Source organism: Rhinolophus sinicus, linkage group LG04, assembly GCF_036562045.2.
Source record: "Rhinolophus sinicus isolate RSC01 linkage group LG04, ASM3656204v1, whole genome shotgun sequence".
NCBI classification, from domain to species: Eukaryota; Metazoa; Chordata; class Mammalia; order Chiroptera; family Rhinolophidae; genus Rhinolophus; species Rhinolophus sinicus.
Window position 1 is genome coordinate 164,923,442 of NC_133754.1, and position 19,488 is coordinate 164,942,929.

General features: G+C 37.2%; 1 protein-coding gene and 1 pseudogene across 3 annotated transcripts in view; both read left to right on the forward strand.

The window, feature by feature from the left end:
- The window catches only part of SLC44A1 (solute carrier family 44 member 1), a 178,524-nt gene that overhangs the window by 62,193 nt on the left and 96,843 nt on the right, over positions 1–19,488 (forward strand). For all 3 annotated transcript variants that reach the window (XM_074330783.1, XM_074330782.1, XM_074330784.1), the window contains exon 3: positions 794–936. In XM_074330783.1, coding sequence (XP_074186884.1) covers positions 794–936 — 143 coding nt within the window. The remainder of the gene's footprint in view (positions 1–793; positions 937–19,488) is intronic.
- On the forward strand, positions 10,576–18,395 carry LOC109448623 (annexin A2; annotated as a pseudogene).

The window sequence follows — 19,488 nt, forward strand, 5'->3', positions numbered from 1 at the left end:
GTTTTGGTTGTACTTGACTCAACAAGCATGATACGCGTTTGAAGCATCGACCACTTGCCTTTGGCGCTGTGAGGAAACATATTCCCATGAAATAACATGACCTTCGCAGTCCCTACAACCAGTACCTCACTCTCCCTGAGACTTCAGTATTAAGAGCATGGTGGTGCTTCATGGTGTAATTCTTTGGCTTGGATACAGCTTTACTGCAGGAAGCAAACAGAAGTGTTGTGTGCGCTGAAGTGGTAATAATTTAAAACCCACATACCTATTGTTCTTTGAATTTTTTTTTCTTTTGTCCATCGTTGTGATTCATTTAATAGGACTCCTTTACAATCAAATAAAACTAAAAAGTGAAGAAAGCTGGGCTGGATTCTATGCACTGATCTTTATTAGCTTCTATGGCCTTGGAAAACGTATTTTAACCTCCCTGGGCCTCAGTTTCTTCATCATGAGGATTAGCGATAATGTATGGTAAGCACCCAATACAGAGCCTGGCTTAGAGCAGATGTTCAATACAGAGAAGCTGCTTTTATTACTATCGAATGCAAAGAGGATCTTATGATGTAAAAGCTTAGAGATGTGTTTTGTTATGGCAGTAAATAGTGTTTCCTGTGGACATATTTGTGCTGCTTATGTGAAACCCAAGGAAAACAGTGGAATAGTGTTTGCAACAAGGAAAGATAGCTCTTTGTTCCCTTCAACAGACAAAAGAAGGTCATTATCGTATCAAGTAGTGACTGTTGCTATTGAAATGGTTTATTTGTATGTTTTTTCTGTTTTTTTTTTTCCCTAGGGATTTATTTGTGGCTTTTCAGTAGCAACAGGTGCAGCAGCGAGACTAGTGTCAGGATACGACAGCTATGGAAATATCTGTGGGCAGAAAAATGCAAAGTTGGAAGCAATACCAAACAGTGGCATGGACCACACCCATCGGAAGTGAGTAGACTGTTGCTGAATGATGGACACTATGGAAAGTTTGAAGTGGGGGGAGAAAATCCTGCTTTTCTTACTGTTACAAAGATAATATCTTACTGAATGTTATTTTTACATGACTCATGTTGGTGTTTTTTTTTTTTTTTTCCTTTATCCACTTGAATCATTCCTGGTCTATATATACTTTTTCCAGGAAAAAAAATTAGCAACCCTGTTAAAAATGGGCTACTTTGAGATGGTAATGGATAAAGGCTTAATTTGAGAGGGTTACTGTTGTTTTTTCATTAGCTTTTAGATTGTACACTAAGTTTTAACCCAGAAAATAACATGATATTTTTCTTCCAAGATTATACTTGATGGGAGACAGAGGGATGATAATGGATTTTGAAACATTAAAGTTATAATGAAACACTTCGTAATGCATCATTTATAAATACACATCAATCCAACTATAGAAGGTGTATTTCCTTTGTCAGACTTTAAACTTTGTTTTGAATTCCTAAGGTTCATCTTTTGGATTTCATGAAATTCCTGACTTAATTGCCTTTTTTTCCTTCCGAAGAGCTATTATTTCATTTTTAACATCTCTGGGGAAAATGTATTTCATCAGACATATTTTATGTTTGTATATTTGTTTACACTGTATATTTATGCCCTCATCAAACTTTATTAGACAGGTTTAATAAATAAAGGTAGGTCTTCAGAATTAACCAAAGTAATTTTAAGGTAACAGGTTAACCAGTTCAATTAATGAACTTTATAGGAAAATGCATAGCAGATTAAAAAGAATTTTAGGCTATATTTCTATTATTAAGCATTTCTCAGGATGTAGTAACTCTACTGTTAGATAAATCTCTTGGTTAAATCTGGGTTCCTACTGGAAAGTATAACATTAATTTGATAATTTCACAAACGTGAAGAAATCCAAATAGCTAATCATATCACAGAGATATTCCTCCATTTAATGAAGGAGTAATGAAGTTCAAATAAATAAAAACTTAAGTAAAAACAATGTATATCTGTATATCACACCATTGTCAATGAGCATATGAGGCCACATTGTGAGGTGAGTGTAGCAGATGAGAGAGACTGAAATGACTTTCCCAAAAGTCTAGCAGGCAGTGGAATATCCAGTGTGGACCATGAGCTTTTCTCTTGTATGCACCTGCATCCCTTGACAGGAGAAGTGAACATTGAACTCTTAGAGAGTAATTTGGAGAATTGTTTCATTTCTCCTTTTTGATTGCCTCATGAAATTAACACAAATTTTTAGCCTTGTGTTATTTCTTGTAGCAAGACTACCCATATATTTTATTTCCTTTTTTTACTCATTATTTTGAAATAATTTTACACTCAAAGAGAAGTTGCAAAAATAGTGCAGACTTCCACATACCTTTCTTTTTCCTTTGTAGGTAGTGTTCATGCTGTCAAATATTGTTTAACTCTTTAATGCTGTTGACATGTGTGAAACATAAAATATTACCATTTAGATACTTGAGGAGCTAGGAGGAAAAGGGCTCCACTCACTCAGGTCTACTTCTCAAATGAGGCTGTAATCATTTTTATGGCTCCCTTTATAACTCGCTGATGACTGCAAACATATTCTCATCATAAGGTTTCTGTAAATGTCACTCTTCACACTTAACCTCATGGAGGTTCATTTGGTCAATTTTTAATTTCAAATCAGTGGATTATGTAGTGTACATTTTGATCTCTTGCAAAGAGAGCCTACTATGTTATTCCAAAACAGGAGTTAACTTTTCCCTGATTGCTTAGCATAGTTGGAGCCATAGGTGCATAGCTGTAGGGGCAAGTTTCCTAAGTATAGTGATGCCCTAACTCATGTTTAAAATTTGTTTTTTATCTCTACTTGCTTCTTCTTTGCATATGAGCATTTTAGTGCTCACCTAAGTATTTCTATCTATAAATGGTAACTTAAAAAAATGAATGGTACATTTTTGAACATTCCTTTCTCAGGTAAGTCTATTTGGATTTGAAAGGAGGCAGAAAATCTTTGTGTTTGTTACTTGTACTACATCCTCTTCTTTCTTTCTGCCAAGTACGTTGGTTTCCTCCTTTTCCACTCATTTCCTCGTATATCTTGGGCTTTATTATCAACACTTGGGCCTTCCGTAACTATGGAATTATTTTATACCTGTGTTGTCTGCCGTTTCCTCAGCTTGACTTTGATCACCTTCTGCCGTCCCTCATCCTCAGCCCCTATTACCTGGTACTTACTAAGCCCTTTGTACATATTTGTTGAATAAATTAATGAGTGAATCCTGTAAAATCCTGAATACAATTAATGCTTTCTTGCCTTCATGAGTATTATTTCCTCTGTCGGGAAAAAATTTTTTTCTCATTCTTCACATGGCCAAATTCTATTCATCCTTCAGTTTTCAGTATAAATGTTACTTCCAAGGAAGGTCTTTTTTGATCTCACAATTTAAATCAGGTATTTAAAAACACTCTCTCATTGTGTCCTATAATTTGTGTAATTATACATTTATTTTGTGATTATTTGTTAAATATTTGGCTCTTCTAAGTTCTACAAGAGCAGAGGTGACGTCTGTTTTGTTCACTGCTATATCCTCAGTACCTAGAACACAATAGGCACTCAATTAAATGTTTGTTGAATGGTAAATAAATTTATTTCCTTATGATATGTTCTAAGAAGTGAATTACTGAGCCTGAGCATCTAATGTATTTTAAGATTAATAATGCATATTGCTGAATGGCTTTCCGTAAAGGTGGTTCCATTTACATTCCCACCAACAGTGTCTGAGATTGCTTTATCTTCGCTAGTATTACTGGTTTTTATTTTTTTACTAATTTATCGACCAAAAAATGGTGTTTTATAGTTTTAATTTGCGTTTCTTTGATTATTCATGAACGTGAACCTTTTCCCCCCCATGTTCAGTGAGCCTCTTCTGAAGACTATTGTGCTAGCATATCTATTCTTGATCTTCTCCGTCTGTTTTACTGTGATAGGATTACGTTCTTTAAAACACTTTTTATTGTCAAGTCCCTGCCTTTCTTTTAGTGTTGTTTCCTTTAGTGTTGAGGGTGAGCCCACTTAGCCCCTGCCATTCCGAGGCTTTTTGTGAAGAGACCCACTGTACCTGTTCAGTATTCTCTCACTGTTGTATTCGTAGTGTCCATGATACTCGGTTGATTCTACCTCCATGCCATTCCCTCTACTTCTCTGCCAATCTGAATTCTTTAAAGACTTAAGGTGGGTCTCATAACTAACCTCTTAGTCCCATAGTGATCTTTCCTTTATTACCTGAACTTTCCTATCTCACACTGGTTTTTCTATTGCCTCTAAGTTGTTCTCTAATTATATTCCGTTTCTCATCTGCCTGTATTCATTATCAGTTGCTAGATAACAATGTTACCATAAACTGAGTGGCTTAAAACAACACACCGACATATTTACTATCTCTCAGTTTCTGTGGGCCAGGAAGGAATCTAAATATGCTTAGTTGGGTCTCCTGCGTCAGAGTCTCTCACAGGCTGCTGTCAAGGTGTTAGTCAGGGCTGGGCTCTACTCTGGAAGTTCCCCTTCCAAGTTCATGTGGTTATTGGCAGCATACAGTCCTTGAGGATGCTGGACTGAGAGCCTTAGCTCTTTACTGGCTGTCAGCTGGAGGACTCCCTCAGTGCATGCTATGTGGACCTCTCCATATGGCAGCTTACGTCAAACCAGCAGCGGAGAGCATCAGTAGAGAGTCTGCTAGCAAGACGGAAGTTCCAGTCTTCTATAATGTATTTATGAAAATGATATCCTGTCACCTTTGCCATAGTCTACTGCTCAGAAGCAAGTCTCAGTTCCTACCAAAACTCAAGGGTGGCAAACAAAGGGTGTTAAACAAGGGTGTGAATTTGAGGAGGTAGGGATGATTGTGCCATTTTAGAATCTGTCTGCCGTACTGTCCAGCTCTGTGTCCCTGGAGCACCATGTTTTTTCTCAGGTTTGAGTTACTTCATAAGGGCTTATTAATTATGATAAAGTAGGAAGGAGGAAAGCCAGAGAAGAAATAGGAAAGGAAATGTTTTTAACCTCTTATAACCAGAAAATAAAATGCCAAGATGACTATAATGATTCTATTAGTAGTAAAGAAAAGGCAATATTCTATTTTCTTCTAATTCTAATGTGTTCTTTTTCTCCAAATAATATTTTTGACCTGATCACATATTTACTATAGCAATAAGGTTGTATAGGACAATGGCAGACAGTATTGTATGAGAAATAGGAAGGCCCCAACTTCAAATCGATTATGTTCCCAAAGTTGATCTTTAAGTTGGTTGTTTGAGGTGTATAAATCTTTTCTGCATGGGAACAATGCTGTGACTAAGGCTCTGAGGCTGGGTCAGTTTAGAAAAGCTCATTAATCTTACTTAGAATCTTAAAGTGCCAGAGATGAAAGGGCTTTCTAAGATTACCTAGCTTGTAGCCTCCTTAATGCCTCCCATCAAATTTTTGTGAGTTTCAGTTAAGGCCCGGAGAAGAAAATGACTTTTCATAGCTCAGTTTTGTAGCTGACTATGGTGGATGGCGGTAATGGTACATATGACATGGGTATGGCTTACAGCCAATTTTTTTGGTGCTAGGAAGTGGGGTGGTAATAATATATTTTGAACTCTGATTGACAGTTCCAAAAACATATCTCTTCTGCCACATTCTAGATTGCCTACAATTTTCCAAACCATAAAGCCAGCCTTAGAGTGTCTGGGTCAATTTTTAGACAGATGAGGATGAGGATGAGGATGATGACAATGATGATAACTCGTTCTCAGAGAGGAAGTCCCCAACATTCCTATCAATTTGGACAAAGCAGGGGTGCTTTTAATTCTAAGATTCCTGTATTAGTAGACATGGGACGATGCTGGGGTGAAGTTTCTAGCTCTTCTGGCCCTTGGGGAGATGATTAGAGGAGAGAAGGTATTGTGTTTGTACTATGGACATACCCTTGTCCTGGGTGCCTGGGATGGGAAAGGCTATGGCAAGGTGGCAGTGGCTATTGGGATACACAGGTTATTGTAAAGCCTGGTGAGGGTAAGTAGAGAACTGCTTTTATTTTTTATTTTTTTGATAAAGGCATTATATAATTATTAGAACTCTGTTCTCCATTCAACAAACAATCCTAACACAGAGCTTAGTGTCCACTTTCTTTGATACTTTAAAAAATTTTCCCCTTTGTATCTCACCTATGAATATTGATTTTTCCATAAAGGTTCTCAAGATATATTTTTTGTGCAAATGTAACTTTCTTCTTTATCTTTTTGTCTTCTCTCTAAGGAACCCAGTTAAAGTCCCAATTACTGATAAAATCTCTGTGGTCCTAAAATGCCTCTCAGATTTCGGATAATCAGTGTTAACAAGATGTACAGGAAGTAGAGGTCTGAGGAGGTTGATGGCATACATGACTATTGTCTATAGGGAATATTCTATTTGAGACTTTTTTCAGTTTTCTTTATTCCCTTTAGCAGAGGATCTGGTAAAAATTAGAGTGTAAGTTTTACTTCTTTAACTTTCTCATTCCCCAGAAATCCACAGCTTAGAATGTTTGTGCTTGAAGGGCCTTTGAGATCATTGAGTCCTTTCATTTTACAGGTGAAGAAACTGGGGTCTAGGACACATGGGTGACACGATGAAGACAGTATACTCATATATCAGGACTAGCTCTCTACTTTCCATGCTCAGTCTAGTGATCTTTGCATTACCGTGTATCTTCAAAAATAAGACCTAGCTGGACAATCAGTTCTAATGCGCCTTTTGGAGCAAAAATTAATAAGACCCCGTCTTAATTTATAATATAATATAATAATGTAATGTAATAATATAATACCGGGTCTTATATTAATTTTTGCTCCAAAAGACACATTAGAGTTGATTGTCCGGCTAGGTCTTATTTTCGGGGATACGCTATATACTGCACTGTCTCTGGTAAGCTACTCCGTGATCTAGTATCCAACCTTTTTCACTGTTGGGTCCTCTCCTTCCCAACATTTCAAGATGAAAGAAGTTTTTGGTAGCACATGCAGAGAAGAAGGGGCAGGTTATATAAATTAATAAAGTTATAACAAAAGAAGTTTTGAGCCAAAGAACTTATATAACCTATGAAGGCTTTAAAATAATTTGAAGGCAGTCTTTGCTTCTTTCTCTGTCAGATAAAGAATATGAATTTTAATGATGAAAGGTATAATTCTCGTTTCACATTTGGATATTTTTACCATTTGTATATTTTAATTATTTACTGGAAAACATGTGGCTTAAACTGTTAATGTTAATTTTTAGTAAGATAATTGATTGTTTAATAGACAATAGTCTTATTTTAAGGAAACCCTATTTTTCCTTATCTCTACATGGATACAAAGTAGGACTTCAGTGGCACTGATTACCTTCCCTGAAGCTCAGAGCTCTGTAGGTTTAGTCTGTAGGTCTGGTTCAGTCTACCCAGTGATTGCTAATTACTTATTAACTTTTAAAAAGGCTTATTAAGAGGGTTAGTTGTGATATTACACCAATATGGAGAATGTGTTCACTTTTTAAATTACTTATGAGAACTTTGCCAAGCTTTTTGGGCCCATACCACACCCTTTCACCATCTGTTTTAGGAAGAACATTTCTCTTTAGTTAATGTGTAAAACACACTTCTTTTGAAGACCTTTTAAAATTAGCACATCTTGTTGACTGCATATTTGTCCCTGTTTGAAAAGAAAAAGAACTAGAAAAGTACAGATATAATTTGCTAAAAAGTTTGCTTTGAGGATCATTTTCTTCATGTTTATGTGACTAGGACTTATTTCTCTTCCTCCCCATGACTTAAATCAAATTACTCTTTACTGAATGACTATCCTTCACCATTCTTGAAAATTCTGCTTATTGATTTTTGTCCTCAGCAAACACTTATTGAAAATCTCCTGTGTGCTAGAGACCTCCGTTAGAAATAATAAAATAGGAAACAACCTAAATGGCTGAAAAAAGAGGTTTGGTTAAATTCATTTATTCATTCATTATATTTCTTGGACACCCTCTTTGGATTCAACTCTGGAGATGATACACTTGAGCAAAATAGGCACATTGTTTTATCTCATGGAATTTATAGTCTGTGGAGAAAACTGAATTTAATAAAATCATCCAATCACAGCTGTCGGGAGAGGTATAAGGGCATGAGGGACGTTCTAACAGAAGGACCTAGCCCAGCCTGCTGTTCTATGGAGCAGTAAAAATGAACGATGTCCATTGACATGGAATAACAACATAACATTATTAAGAAAAAAATAAGTTATAAAGCAGTATATAGTATAATATATATACTATGATTTATATATTTATATATACTATGAATTAAATATGTTAATATATACTTGTAATGATTTATTTATATACATGCACATAGAAAAATATAAAATGACACGAAAATATTAACAGTGTGGTTAAGTGTTGAATTGTGGATGGTTTTTAATTTTCTTTTACATGCATCTCTTTTTTTCTAAATTTCCTACAATCAATGTATATTACTTGGGTCATGAAAAAAATTAAAAAGCATAAAAGGCACTCACAGTCTCTGTCCTAGAAGAGCTTGCATTGGTGAGGAAGACAAAATACACAGATAAAATTATGACAACGGAATGTGGGACATCCTATAAAAATGTTGTATATTGAATGCTGGTTGACTCCAGCAGGCACGTGGGGAGAGGAAAATAAGGCAATTTGATGGTAGCATTGGGGCCACCATTGTATTAGTTTCTGCTACTGCAGTAACAAATTGCCACAAACTAAGTGGCTTAAAACAACAAAGTTCTCTAAATCAGAAGTCTGGGCATAGCATGGGTTTCCTCCTTCAGATTTCACAGGGCTGAAATCAAGTGTTGGCAAAGCTGCTGCGTTCCTCACTAGAGGCTCTGGGAAATGAATCTTTTCCCAAGCTCGTTAAGGTTGTCGGCAGAATTAGTTCCCATGTGGCTATAGGACTCAGGTCCCATTTCCTTGATGGCCACTAGCCAGGAGTCATTCTCAGCTTCTAGAGGTAGCCTATGTATTCTGTAGCCTAGATCTTGTGGCTCATGGTCCCTTTCCTTTAATAACAGCGCGTCGGATCCTTCTCGTGTTTCCATTCCTCTGACCTCCTTTTTCAGGGTAGCATCTTGGTTTCAGACTGTGAATGTGGGTTAAAGAATCTCTTCAATGACTGGGGACTCAGGGAGAGAGTCGTTTTAAGTAGGGTTTTAGAGCCCCAGTTAGGTGGGTTGAGGATTCAGAGCAGGGATTGCATTGTAGCAGGGGAAAAATCAAATAAAGCAGGTCTCTGGAAGGACGGTATACATAGATGTGATGTGGCGGAAGGTGGTGAATGGATGGTCATGTGGGTTCTTAGGCTGAGCGACGGCTCCAAGGCCCATCTCTAGTGAGGATGGGATTTGGATTAGAACGCCAAGATTGGTTGTCATTGGCTGAGTCTACAAGTTGGAGTTCTGAAGGCCAGGCTAAAGCCAGGTGAAAACTGGCACACACAGGAGGGAGCTCCCAACTCTTTGTTGTGGAACTGTAGAGGCTTAGAAAAGAAAAGGTAGTATTTATCCACTGTGCTAATGTTTGAGTTTTACAGTGTCAGGGGTATTCTTCAGAGCAACCCAGTAGATCACTTGCTCGTTCCCACACTCAGGGATAAGTTTGAACAAATGTAGATACTCGAAGTCTTGGACAATTTTAGTTTGCTTTGAGGGAAAGCACTCTCCTCTCTGCCTCCTGTCAAATACTCTTTGATTTCTAACATTATCCTACCACCTCTACTAGTTTGGCTCAACATGAAAAAGAGCAGCCTGGATAGATACTTCTCTTGAACTTGAATTTGTGGACTCATTTTTCCACAAATTTCCAAGCATTTGGAAACAGTAACATTTATGATATTCTAATGGAAATTTCCTGTATTATGTATGCAAGTTTTCCTGAACTTTTATTTTTCTCTCATGGCAAATGTTTGAAGTTATAAGAATGATAGCTAAATTTTCGAAGGTGAATTTATGGGGGCATACTTGGAAAATATTTTTGTAATTTTGTGACCACACCACTCTTTAGCCTGAATATTTTTCAACTCTCTGTGAAGGTAATATCTGTATTGCTAGTGTAATTCTGTCTCTAAGATAATACTTGTCATGGATGACACTGCTGGCAATTTGGAAGAAGAAATCCAACTGCATACTTTGAAAAATGCAGGAGTTGAAAGTCAAAATGTTTTGCAGATTCTAAATAGGGAAGTAAAAAGCTACGTAATAGAATTAGATACTATGCATTCACCAAGGTAAGGATAGGAGGATTGTTTTTTCTGTCACCTGCCTAGGTGTGTATACTTGACATATTTAAGTTAATCTGTAGCCTTTAAGTAGCTGGCTACACATGCCCAATCCAGAGTCTCACTACTTGGGTTGGTTCTAGGTTAACCAGGCAGCTGTAAAGATTCCAAAAAGCTTTAGTCATTGTACATAAGCTCCTGGATATGATCTTTGTAATATACTTTGGACAATTATTAAGTACTTCAACTATGAATTTTATTATTATTAATTTGCAACCTGTTTATGTTTATTTGGGTGTGAGAGTTGAGGGCAACTGCAAAGTTATCGGGTACAGTCCACACAATGACCATTCTCACCCTGACACCAATTACAAGTTCAGGGGTCCACAAGACCACCTTTACTTCTGACACCAGTTTCAAGTTCAGGGGTCCACAAGAGCACCCTGAGGTTTGATAATTTACCTGAAAGCTTCACAGAACTGACTGAAATCGATTATATTCATAGTATGGTTTGTTACAGGGAAAGGCTACAGATTAAAATCAGTCAACGAGAGAAACGCATAGGGCATAGCTTCCGCTGTCCTCTCCCCAGGAAGTCAGGGCATGTTACCTTCCTGGCATTATTGTGTGACAATACACATGGAGAACTGCCAACCTGTAAGCACACCCACACCTCAGTGTTCAGAATTTTACTGGGGCTCCATTATGCCGCCATGATTCCTTGCCCACGTTGCTTATTTCAGTCCCAGCCCCTCTGTCAAGCTGATAGCACATGACCCCAAACTCCCAGTCTACGTGACATTGCTGGTCTTTCTATTCAGGGTGGCCAACCTGCCCCCTAAATGCTATCTGGTGTGGCCTGCTCCCACCCTAAATCACACTGTTATACTATCAGCCATGACCCAAGGCCCCAGGCAAATAAGATGCTCCTTAAAGGCTTAGAGATTAACTCCAGAAGCTCAGGGCAGAGCCCAGACCGCTTTCTGGGTCCCTTAAATTCTTTACTATCCACTGGGATCCTTTAGATTAAGTTGGATTTTGTAAAGTATATTTTCAAGAAGAATCTTAAAATATTTTATTTTTATAGTTTTATTAAAGTATAATTTACATATAACAATTTACCCATTTTAAATGTACAGTTAGAGTTTGGGGAGCTGTATACAGTCATGTACCGTCTACCACAACCCACACTTCTGTTGCCCCCAGAAAATTACTTCAGTCCCCATTGTCATTAATCCTTACTCCCATCCTTGTCCCCAAACAACCCCTGATCCGCTTTCTGTCAGTACAGTTTTGCCTTTCCTAGGATTTCATATACATGGAATCATATAATGTATAGTGTTTTGTGTCTGGCTTTTTAAACATAGCATAATAATGTTTTTGAGATTTATCCATGTTGTTAAATACATCAGTAGTTTGTTCCTTTTTTAATAACTGAGTAGTATTCCACTTTGTGGATATATATATATATATATATATATATGTATATATATATATATAAATGTGTATATATATATATATAAATGTATATATATATGTGTGTGTGTATATATATATATATATATATCACATTTTGTTTATCTATTCCAGTTTTTGGTTATTTTTATCTATTGTGAATAACACTGCTTTGAAAATGTGTGTACATGATAGTGTATGGACGTATATTTCATTACTTTTGGGTGGATACTTACCATGTTTCCCCGAAAATAAGACGTAGTCAGATAATCAGCTCTAATGCGTCTTTTGGAGCAAAAATTAATATAAGACCCAGTCTTATTTTACGATAATATAAGGCCAGGTCTTAAAATATAATATAATATAATACCAGGTCTTATATTAATTTTTGCTCCAAAAGATACATTAGAGCTGATTATTAGGCTTGGTCTTATTTTCAGGGCAACAGGGTAGGACTGGGATTGCTGAGTCATATGGTGAGGGTATGTTTAACTTTATAAGAACTTGCCAAGCTGTTTTTCAAAGTGGTTGCACCGTTTTGCATTCCCAGTAGGAAAGTAGGAGGGTTATAGTTGCTCTACCTCCTCACTAACATTTCGTATTGTCAGTCTTTTTAATTTTAACTATTCTAGTGTGTGTGTAGTGATATCTCATTGGGGTTTTAATTTGCATGTTTCTAGTGACCAATGATATTGAGCATCTTTTTAAGTGCTGGTTGACCATCCATATATCTTCTTTTGAACATGAAAAAAACGACAAATTAGTGTTTTAAAAAGTCATAGGGGTTCTTTATATATATTCTGGATACAAGACCTTTGTCAGGTATATGTTTTGCAAATATTCTTCTTATCTGTGGTTTCTCTTTTCATTTTCTTAATGGTATCTTTCAATAAGCAAAAGATTTTTATTTTGATGAAGTCTAATTTATCCATTAAATACATTTAAAAACATGTACACAAAAATGTGTCTTTTTACTGGCTTATGCTTTTTATGTTCTAAGAAATCATCAATATACCCCAAAGTCACAAAGATTTTTTTCTGTTTCCTTCTAGAATTTTTTTATTTAGCTCTTATGTTCATGTCTATGATCTATTTTGATTTAATGTTTACATACGATGTGAAGAGGTCAAGGTTTATCCCTTTTTTTTGCCCCATATAAAAATCCAGTTATTTCAGCATCATTTATTGAAAAGACTATCTTCCCTATTGAATTAGCTTGGCACTTTTGTCAAAAATAGATTTTAGGTCTGAGGACATGAAAGAAAATTGATGGAGTTTATAGTTGTGGCAGAAACAGTATCTAAAATTAAACAGGATAATGATATCTTTTTTTATAGCATTGATTTAAATAACTAGTTGCAACAAATCAGGTAAAAGAAATAAGTGGAATGTGTGTAGGTCAGTAGAGAGAAAAATAATACTATTTGCCAATGACAAGGGACTATAACCTGAATGTTTAAGAGATTAAAGAAAAACATATCTTGAAATGAGATGCTTAAATCCTGGGTTATAAAACATACACCTAACTGAATTCAGTGATTTATTTTATCAGTAGAGAAAATATAATGAAAAAGTTAATACTTGTTTTATTAAAAAATAAAATCTAACAAGATAATAAGGTCAAATACAGAGAATTATAATATTTTAATAGAAAGAAAGGAAAACAAATAATAAAAGATATATAATCTACTCCTGGCTGAGTAGTCTTAATATAATAAATATGACAATGCTAACAAAGTTAATTTACAGATTTAATACAATACCAGTCAAGATCCCAATAGGATGTTGAATTGAACTTGATTGATAGTATAAATCATACAATAAAGGCGCAGGCAAGAACTTCAGGGGGGGAAACCTTTTTAAAAATTATTCTTGTTCGCAAAATAATTTGAGAGGATTAGAATTAGGTGCATATATTAAGATAATTAAATGGGGATAAATGATCAGGAGCCATGCCAGGAAGTAGAGAAGAGATTAGACCAGAAATCTAGGCTAAATGTAGTTACTGAAGTTGAGCACCAAATTAACTGAACTTTTCTGTCTTTGAAGGTAGAAAGGGAAACTGCGGGTTTCCCCAGAGGTCGCACATCCAGAGGCCTCTAAGCAGTTACCATAAATCACTCAAGTGGGCTGGAAATAAGACAACAAGGAATGTTGGACACTTTGAACTTTGTATGTGTGTGTCCCATAAAAGGAGACAGTCACTACTCAGTTCTAGCTGATTTTTGGCATGTGGGTTGATGGGCCCAGTGATACTAATTTATCAGGAGACGCCAGAAAGCAATCTATTGGTGGAGGGAGAGGAGAGTAGAAGCTCACAGGACCTATTGTCTTTGTTTATTCAGGCTGCTATAACAAAATGTCACAGACTGGCTGGCTTATAAACAACAGAAATTTATGTCCCTTGGTTCTGGAGACTGGAAGTCCAAGATCAAGGTACTGGCATGACCCCATTCTTAGGAGGGCCTTCTTTCGGGGTCATAGCTGGCACCATCTTGCTCTCACATGGTAGAAGGGGGTAGGGATCTGTCTGGAGCCTCTTTTATAAGGCTCTACTTGCATTCATGAGGGGTCCCCTGGCCTGGCCTAATCACCCCCCAAAGGCCCTTAATAACATCACCTTTGGAAGTTAGGTTTCAACATAGGAATTTGTGGGGGACACATTCAGACCATAACACTTATCCATCGTCTGAATTTTAAATATTGGCAATTAGTGTACTGGCCAACAAAACATATCAAGGGGAGGTGTTACTTATTGTCTGAGTCAGGTTATGTATCTATAGTTGTCATTATCTAATTAATGATTATGGAGCTTAGAGGGGAACAAAAGGAGTTTTGCCATTCAAGACCAAAAGCTATTCCAATATATGTTATTAACAAGACTACCTGAAGGCAGATGAATTACAGTGATGGAAACAAAATAGAAATATCAGAAACAAATTGATGGTGGTTTAATGTATGAGTAATCAAGTAAAATAAAAACTAAAAGCAGTCGGTGTTTAACAAAAGACATCTTTGAATGATGCCATGAAGAAAAAAACTATTATACATTTAGATCTATTTTAATTGTATGCTATGCAAAATAAATTCCACATGAGTTAAATATTTTAAAACAAATGTTATACAGTACTTACCTTTGTCACGGAGAGGAGATCATTTATACATTGTTGAAGCAATAGAGAAATAAAGTAGTAACCAAGGTAGGTATGTTTGATCAAAAAGTTTGATTCTCTGATATAAAGATAAAAGCAAGATAATGGGAATGGTATTTGTAGTTTTTCTATGATGGATAAAATTTTTTATGTAATTGGGGATGTAGACAGATAACCAATGGCAGTTTGCACTGGAGGAAATAACACCAATAATATGTTTGGCCTAAAACTCTTCATTTGTAAAATTAAGATAATAGTAGTACATAGTAGCAAGGGTGTTTTGGAGAAATAATATGAATGATGTATTCTCTTTCGCACATTGCCTGGAAACATACATGTTAACTGCTTTTATTATAATCATCTTCATTATCATCATCTTCTGAAACAAGTTTCAAAGTTACTTGTCAGAGCTCCTTCCCTTTTTAACCAGAAAGGGAAAACACGCTAGTTTAACCAGCTTTGTATTTATGTAGTTTATAAAGTACTTTCACATATTCTTTCTCATTGATTTTCACTCTGGCCCTGGGAACCATTTGAATTTCTTCTCTGTGGGGGCTTTCAGGATTCACTCTTCCGTAGTCATAGCTTGAAGTTTGTCATCATCCTTAATTGCTCCACCTACAGAATCACTTCAAACTAATTATTCAGTAATTCCCCATCCTGACCACAGCCTTCTCTCCTTCCAGCTTGCATGTTCTTTGCCCACTGGACCCATTCTTTGACTTCTAATCCTTTGACTCCTATACTTCCAAAGTGCTCTTTTTTTCTCTACTTTTATTCTTATTTTCTTTTGTACTATAATTTTTTTCATAATATTTTGACATTATTGAGTGCCTGTTTCTGCCTTACTCTGTCTTTCTCAAAGATTAAAAGGAAATCTATGATGGACAAAGGATTCAAACAGACATTTCTCCAAAGAAGAGATGAATGGCTGATAAGCACATGAAAAGATTTGGTCGTCAAGGAAATGCAAATCAGAGTCACAAGGAGATACCACCTGATATCCACTAGTATAGTTATAATAAAAAAGACATATAGTTACAGGTGTTGGCAAGGATGTGGAGAAATTAGATTCCTCATACATTGCTGCTGGGAACGTAAAATTGGAAAACAGTCTGGCAGCTCATAAAATGTTAAACAAAGAGTTACCCATATGACCCAGCAGTTTTACTCCTCGGTATCTATCCAAGAGAAGTAAAAAAACATGTCCGTACAAGGAATGCATACAAATGTTCATAGCAGCATTATTCATAATAGCCAAAAAAGGAAAACAATACAAATGTGTACTAACTGATGAATGGATAAACAAAATGTGGTATGCCAATGGAATAATATTCAGCCATAAAAAGGAATCAAGTACCGATCGATGCTACAATATAGATGAACTTTGAAAACATTATGCTATGTAAAGGAAGATGGTATCAAAAGACTGCATATTAAATGATTCCACTTATGTGAACTGTCCAGAGTAAGCAAATCCAGAAAGTAGATTAGTGGTTGCCTAGGGCTAGGGGTTAGGGAGCGGAAGGTGGTGACTGCTAATGGGTTTGAGGTTTCTTTTTGGGGTAACTACATGTTCTAAAATTAGATTATGGTAATGAATAAACAACTCGGTAAAATATACTTAAAAACAGTGAATTATAGAAAACATTGAATTGTACTATTTATAGGTGAATTTTATGGTATGTAGATTATATGTTTATATATCAGTAAAGCCTTTAAAGTAAAAAAAAAACAAACGAATCTCTGGACTTTGGCTCTTAGCGCATATTATGTCTCAGTATGAGTGCTAGAAGGAACTGACGATTGAGAATGCTCCCTCTGAATATGTAGAATTTAAGATCAAATAGAAAACATTTTCTTCCTTGTAGCTCTTGTGAAACATTTTTAAAAGATGTTTTAGTTTGCTTTCTTGTCTTAGTATGAGGACTACAAGTTGATGTCTGACACTTGGTTATCATTCTGGGAGTTATTTCTCCCTTTATAGTACATATATAAGGAGATAGGCACTGTCTCCTTATAAGAGTCATTTTTGCCCCCGTGCAATTCCATATCCATGCCTTTGTTTTACAATGTTAGTATCTGTTTTGGTTCTTTGCTTGTCTCACTTTACTTTTGGTTTTATTCTCCTTGGGGCCCTTTGACAATCTGTTCAAAACTATGAAATATGAAGTCTCTCGTTAGAAAACTGCAGGTAAGCTCGGCATCTGGGGACACTCACAGTTCTCGGCGCTCAGCCCAGTTTCTTTCAAACTGTCTACTGTTCACGGAATTCTGCTCACACTCAGCTTGGAGGGTGATCACTCTATACCCCCAAGTGCATATGGGTCAGTCAAAGCCTACACCAACTTCAATTCCGTCTGGGATGCTTTCAACTTTGAAACAGCCATCAAGACCAAAGGTGTGGGTGAGGTCACCATTGTCAACATTTTGACCAAGTGCAAGCAAGAACAGAGACAGGATATTACCCTCGCCTACGAGAGAAGGACCAAAAAGGAACTTGCAATAGCACTGAAGTCAGTCTTGTCCAACCACCAGGAGACGGTGATTTGGAGCCTGTTGAAAACACCTGCTCAGTATGATGCTTCAGAGCTGAAAGCCTCCATGAAGGGGCTGTGGGGACTGATGAGGACTCTCTCGTTGAGATCATCTGCTCACTGGCCAACCAGGAGCTGCAGGAAATTAACAAGAGTCTACAAGGAAATGTACAAGACTGATCTGGAGAAGGACATTATTTCTGACACGTCTGGTGACTTCTGCAAGCTGATGGTTGCCCTCGCAAAGGGTAGACGAGCAGAAGATGGCTCTGTCATTGATTGTGAAGTGATTGACCAAGATGCCTGGGATCTCAGTGATGCTAAAGTGAAGAGGAAAGGAACTGATGTTCCAAAATGGATCAGCATCATGACTGAGTGGCGCCTGTGTCACCTCCAGAAAGTATTTGAAAGCTACAAGAGCTACAACCCTTATGACATGTTGGAGAGCATCAAGAAGGAAGTCAAGGGAGACCTGGAAAATGCTTTCCTGATCCTGGTCCAGTGGAGCCAGAACAAGCCCCTGTATTTTGCTAACCAACTGTACGATTCCATGAAGGGCAAGGGGACTCGTGATAAGGTCCCGATCAGAATCATGGTTTCCCACAATGAAGTGGACATGTTGAAAATTAGGTCTGAATTCAAGAGAAAGTATGGCAAGTCCCTCTACTACCACACCCAGCAAGACACCAAGGGTGACTACCGGAAAGCGCTGCTGTACCTGTGTGGTGGCGATGACGGAAGCCCGCGATGGTGTGAGCATCCAGGAACAGTGCCCCTGTGCTTCCATCGAACAATTCTAGAAAATCAGCTTGCGGCTAACACCCTCCTGCCCATGCCCGTTAGGATGACGTTAGCGTTGGCTGCTGCCACATCTTTGTTTCAGTTGCTTTCCCGTAAACAAAGAAATGAACATTCTAAGGAGTTGGAAGTGAAATCTATGATGTGAAACACTTTGCCTCTTGTGTACTATGTCATAAACAGACGAATAAACTGAATTTTTACTTTAGAAACAAACAAAAAAGGAAAACTACATGTGAATTTGCACATGCAATTTTGCTTACAATTTCAGAAGGGTCACAAATTTTCACATAAGAATCGCAATTTACATACTCACCTTGGTGACCTCGTGTCCTCCCAGGGGTGAGGTGATCATTTATATGCTGATAATTCCAAAGTCTCTGTCTCTTGTCCAGATTTCTCTGCTGGGACACTGCAGTCAACTGTCTAGGTGCACTCGACACTCCACAGATATCCGAGACTCAAATTGTCTGAAGTCAAAACACGATATTTTTCCATTTATACTCTACTCCTCTTCCTGAGTCCCCGGTCTTAGTGAATGGAACGGGAACCCAAACCAGAGTCCCCTAGCCACCCTGGTCTAAATCAGATGCTAAGCATCTTCTTTATTTCTTTCCCTCCACATGTAGTTAGTCATCAGGTTTCATAATCGTGCCTCGCTGCTTTAGAAATCTCCTTTTGATTCCCATTCCAGCCTAGTCCAAGGGATCATTTCCTGGGAGCGATTCAGTAGCCTGTTGACCAATCAATCTCCTTCCTTTCTTGCTTACCTTTAATTCAGTCTCCACATTGCAGCTGGTGAACTCTCAGTGGCTTCCCAGTATCTTTAGGATGAATTCCAAACTTCCTAGCATCTTTAAGACCACTTATGCAGCCCTACGTGCTCTGGCTCCAGCTTGCCTGTCTAGCCACTTGTCTCTTTCATCACAGTCCATCTCAAGCATCCTGATATTTTTCACTTTCTCAGTGATGCTATACTCTCACTTTATAATCAGCCTTTTCATGCTCTGTTCCCTCCCTGCTCCCACCTCCTTTCCTCCACACCTTGCTAACTCTTACTCCTTATTTAGGTCCTGGCTTTAGATTTTCCTTTCTTCTGAACTCCTGACTCTCCCTTCATGGCACTCTTTTGATGCATCCTCTGCTATCCTCTTTTCTCTGCTATAACGTTTACACACCTTAGTAATTGCTTCCCTACTCTATGGACTGTAAATGTTGGGAAGGGAGATAATTGTTTATGTCAGTCTTATTTATCACAGTATCGCTAGTGCTTATTTAGCCCTGCACCTAGCAGAGATGTTAATAAATTTCTGT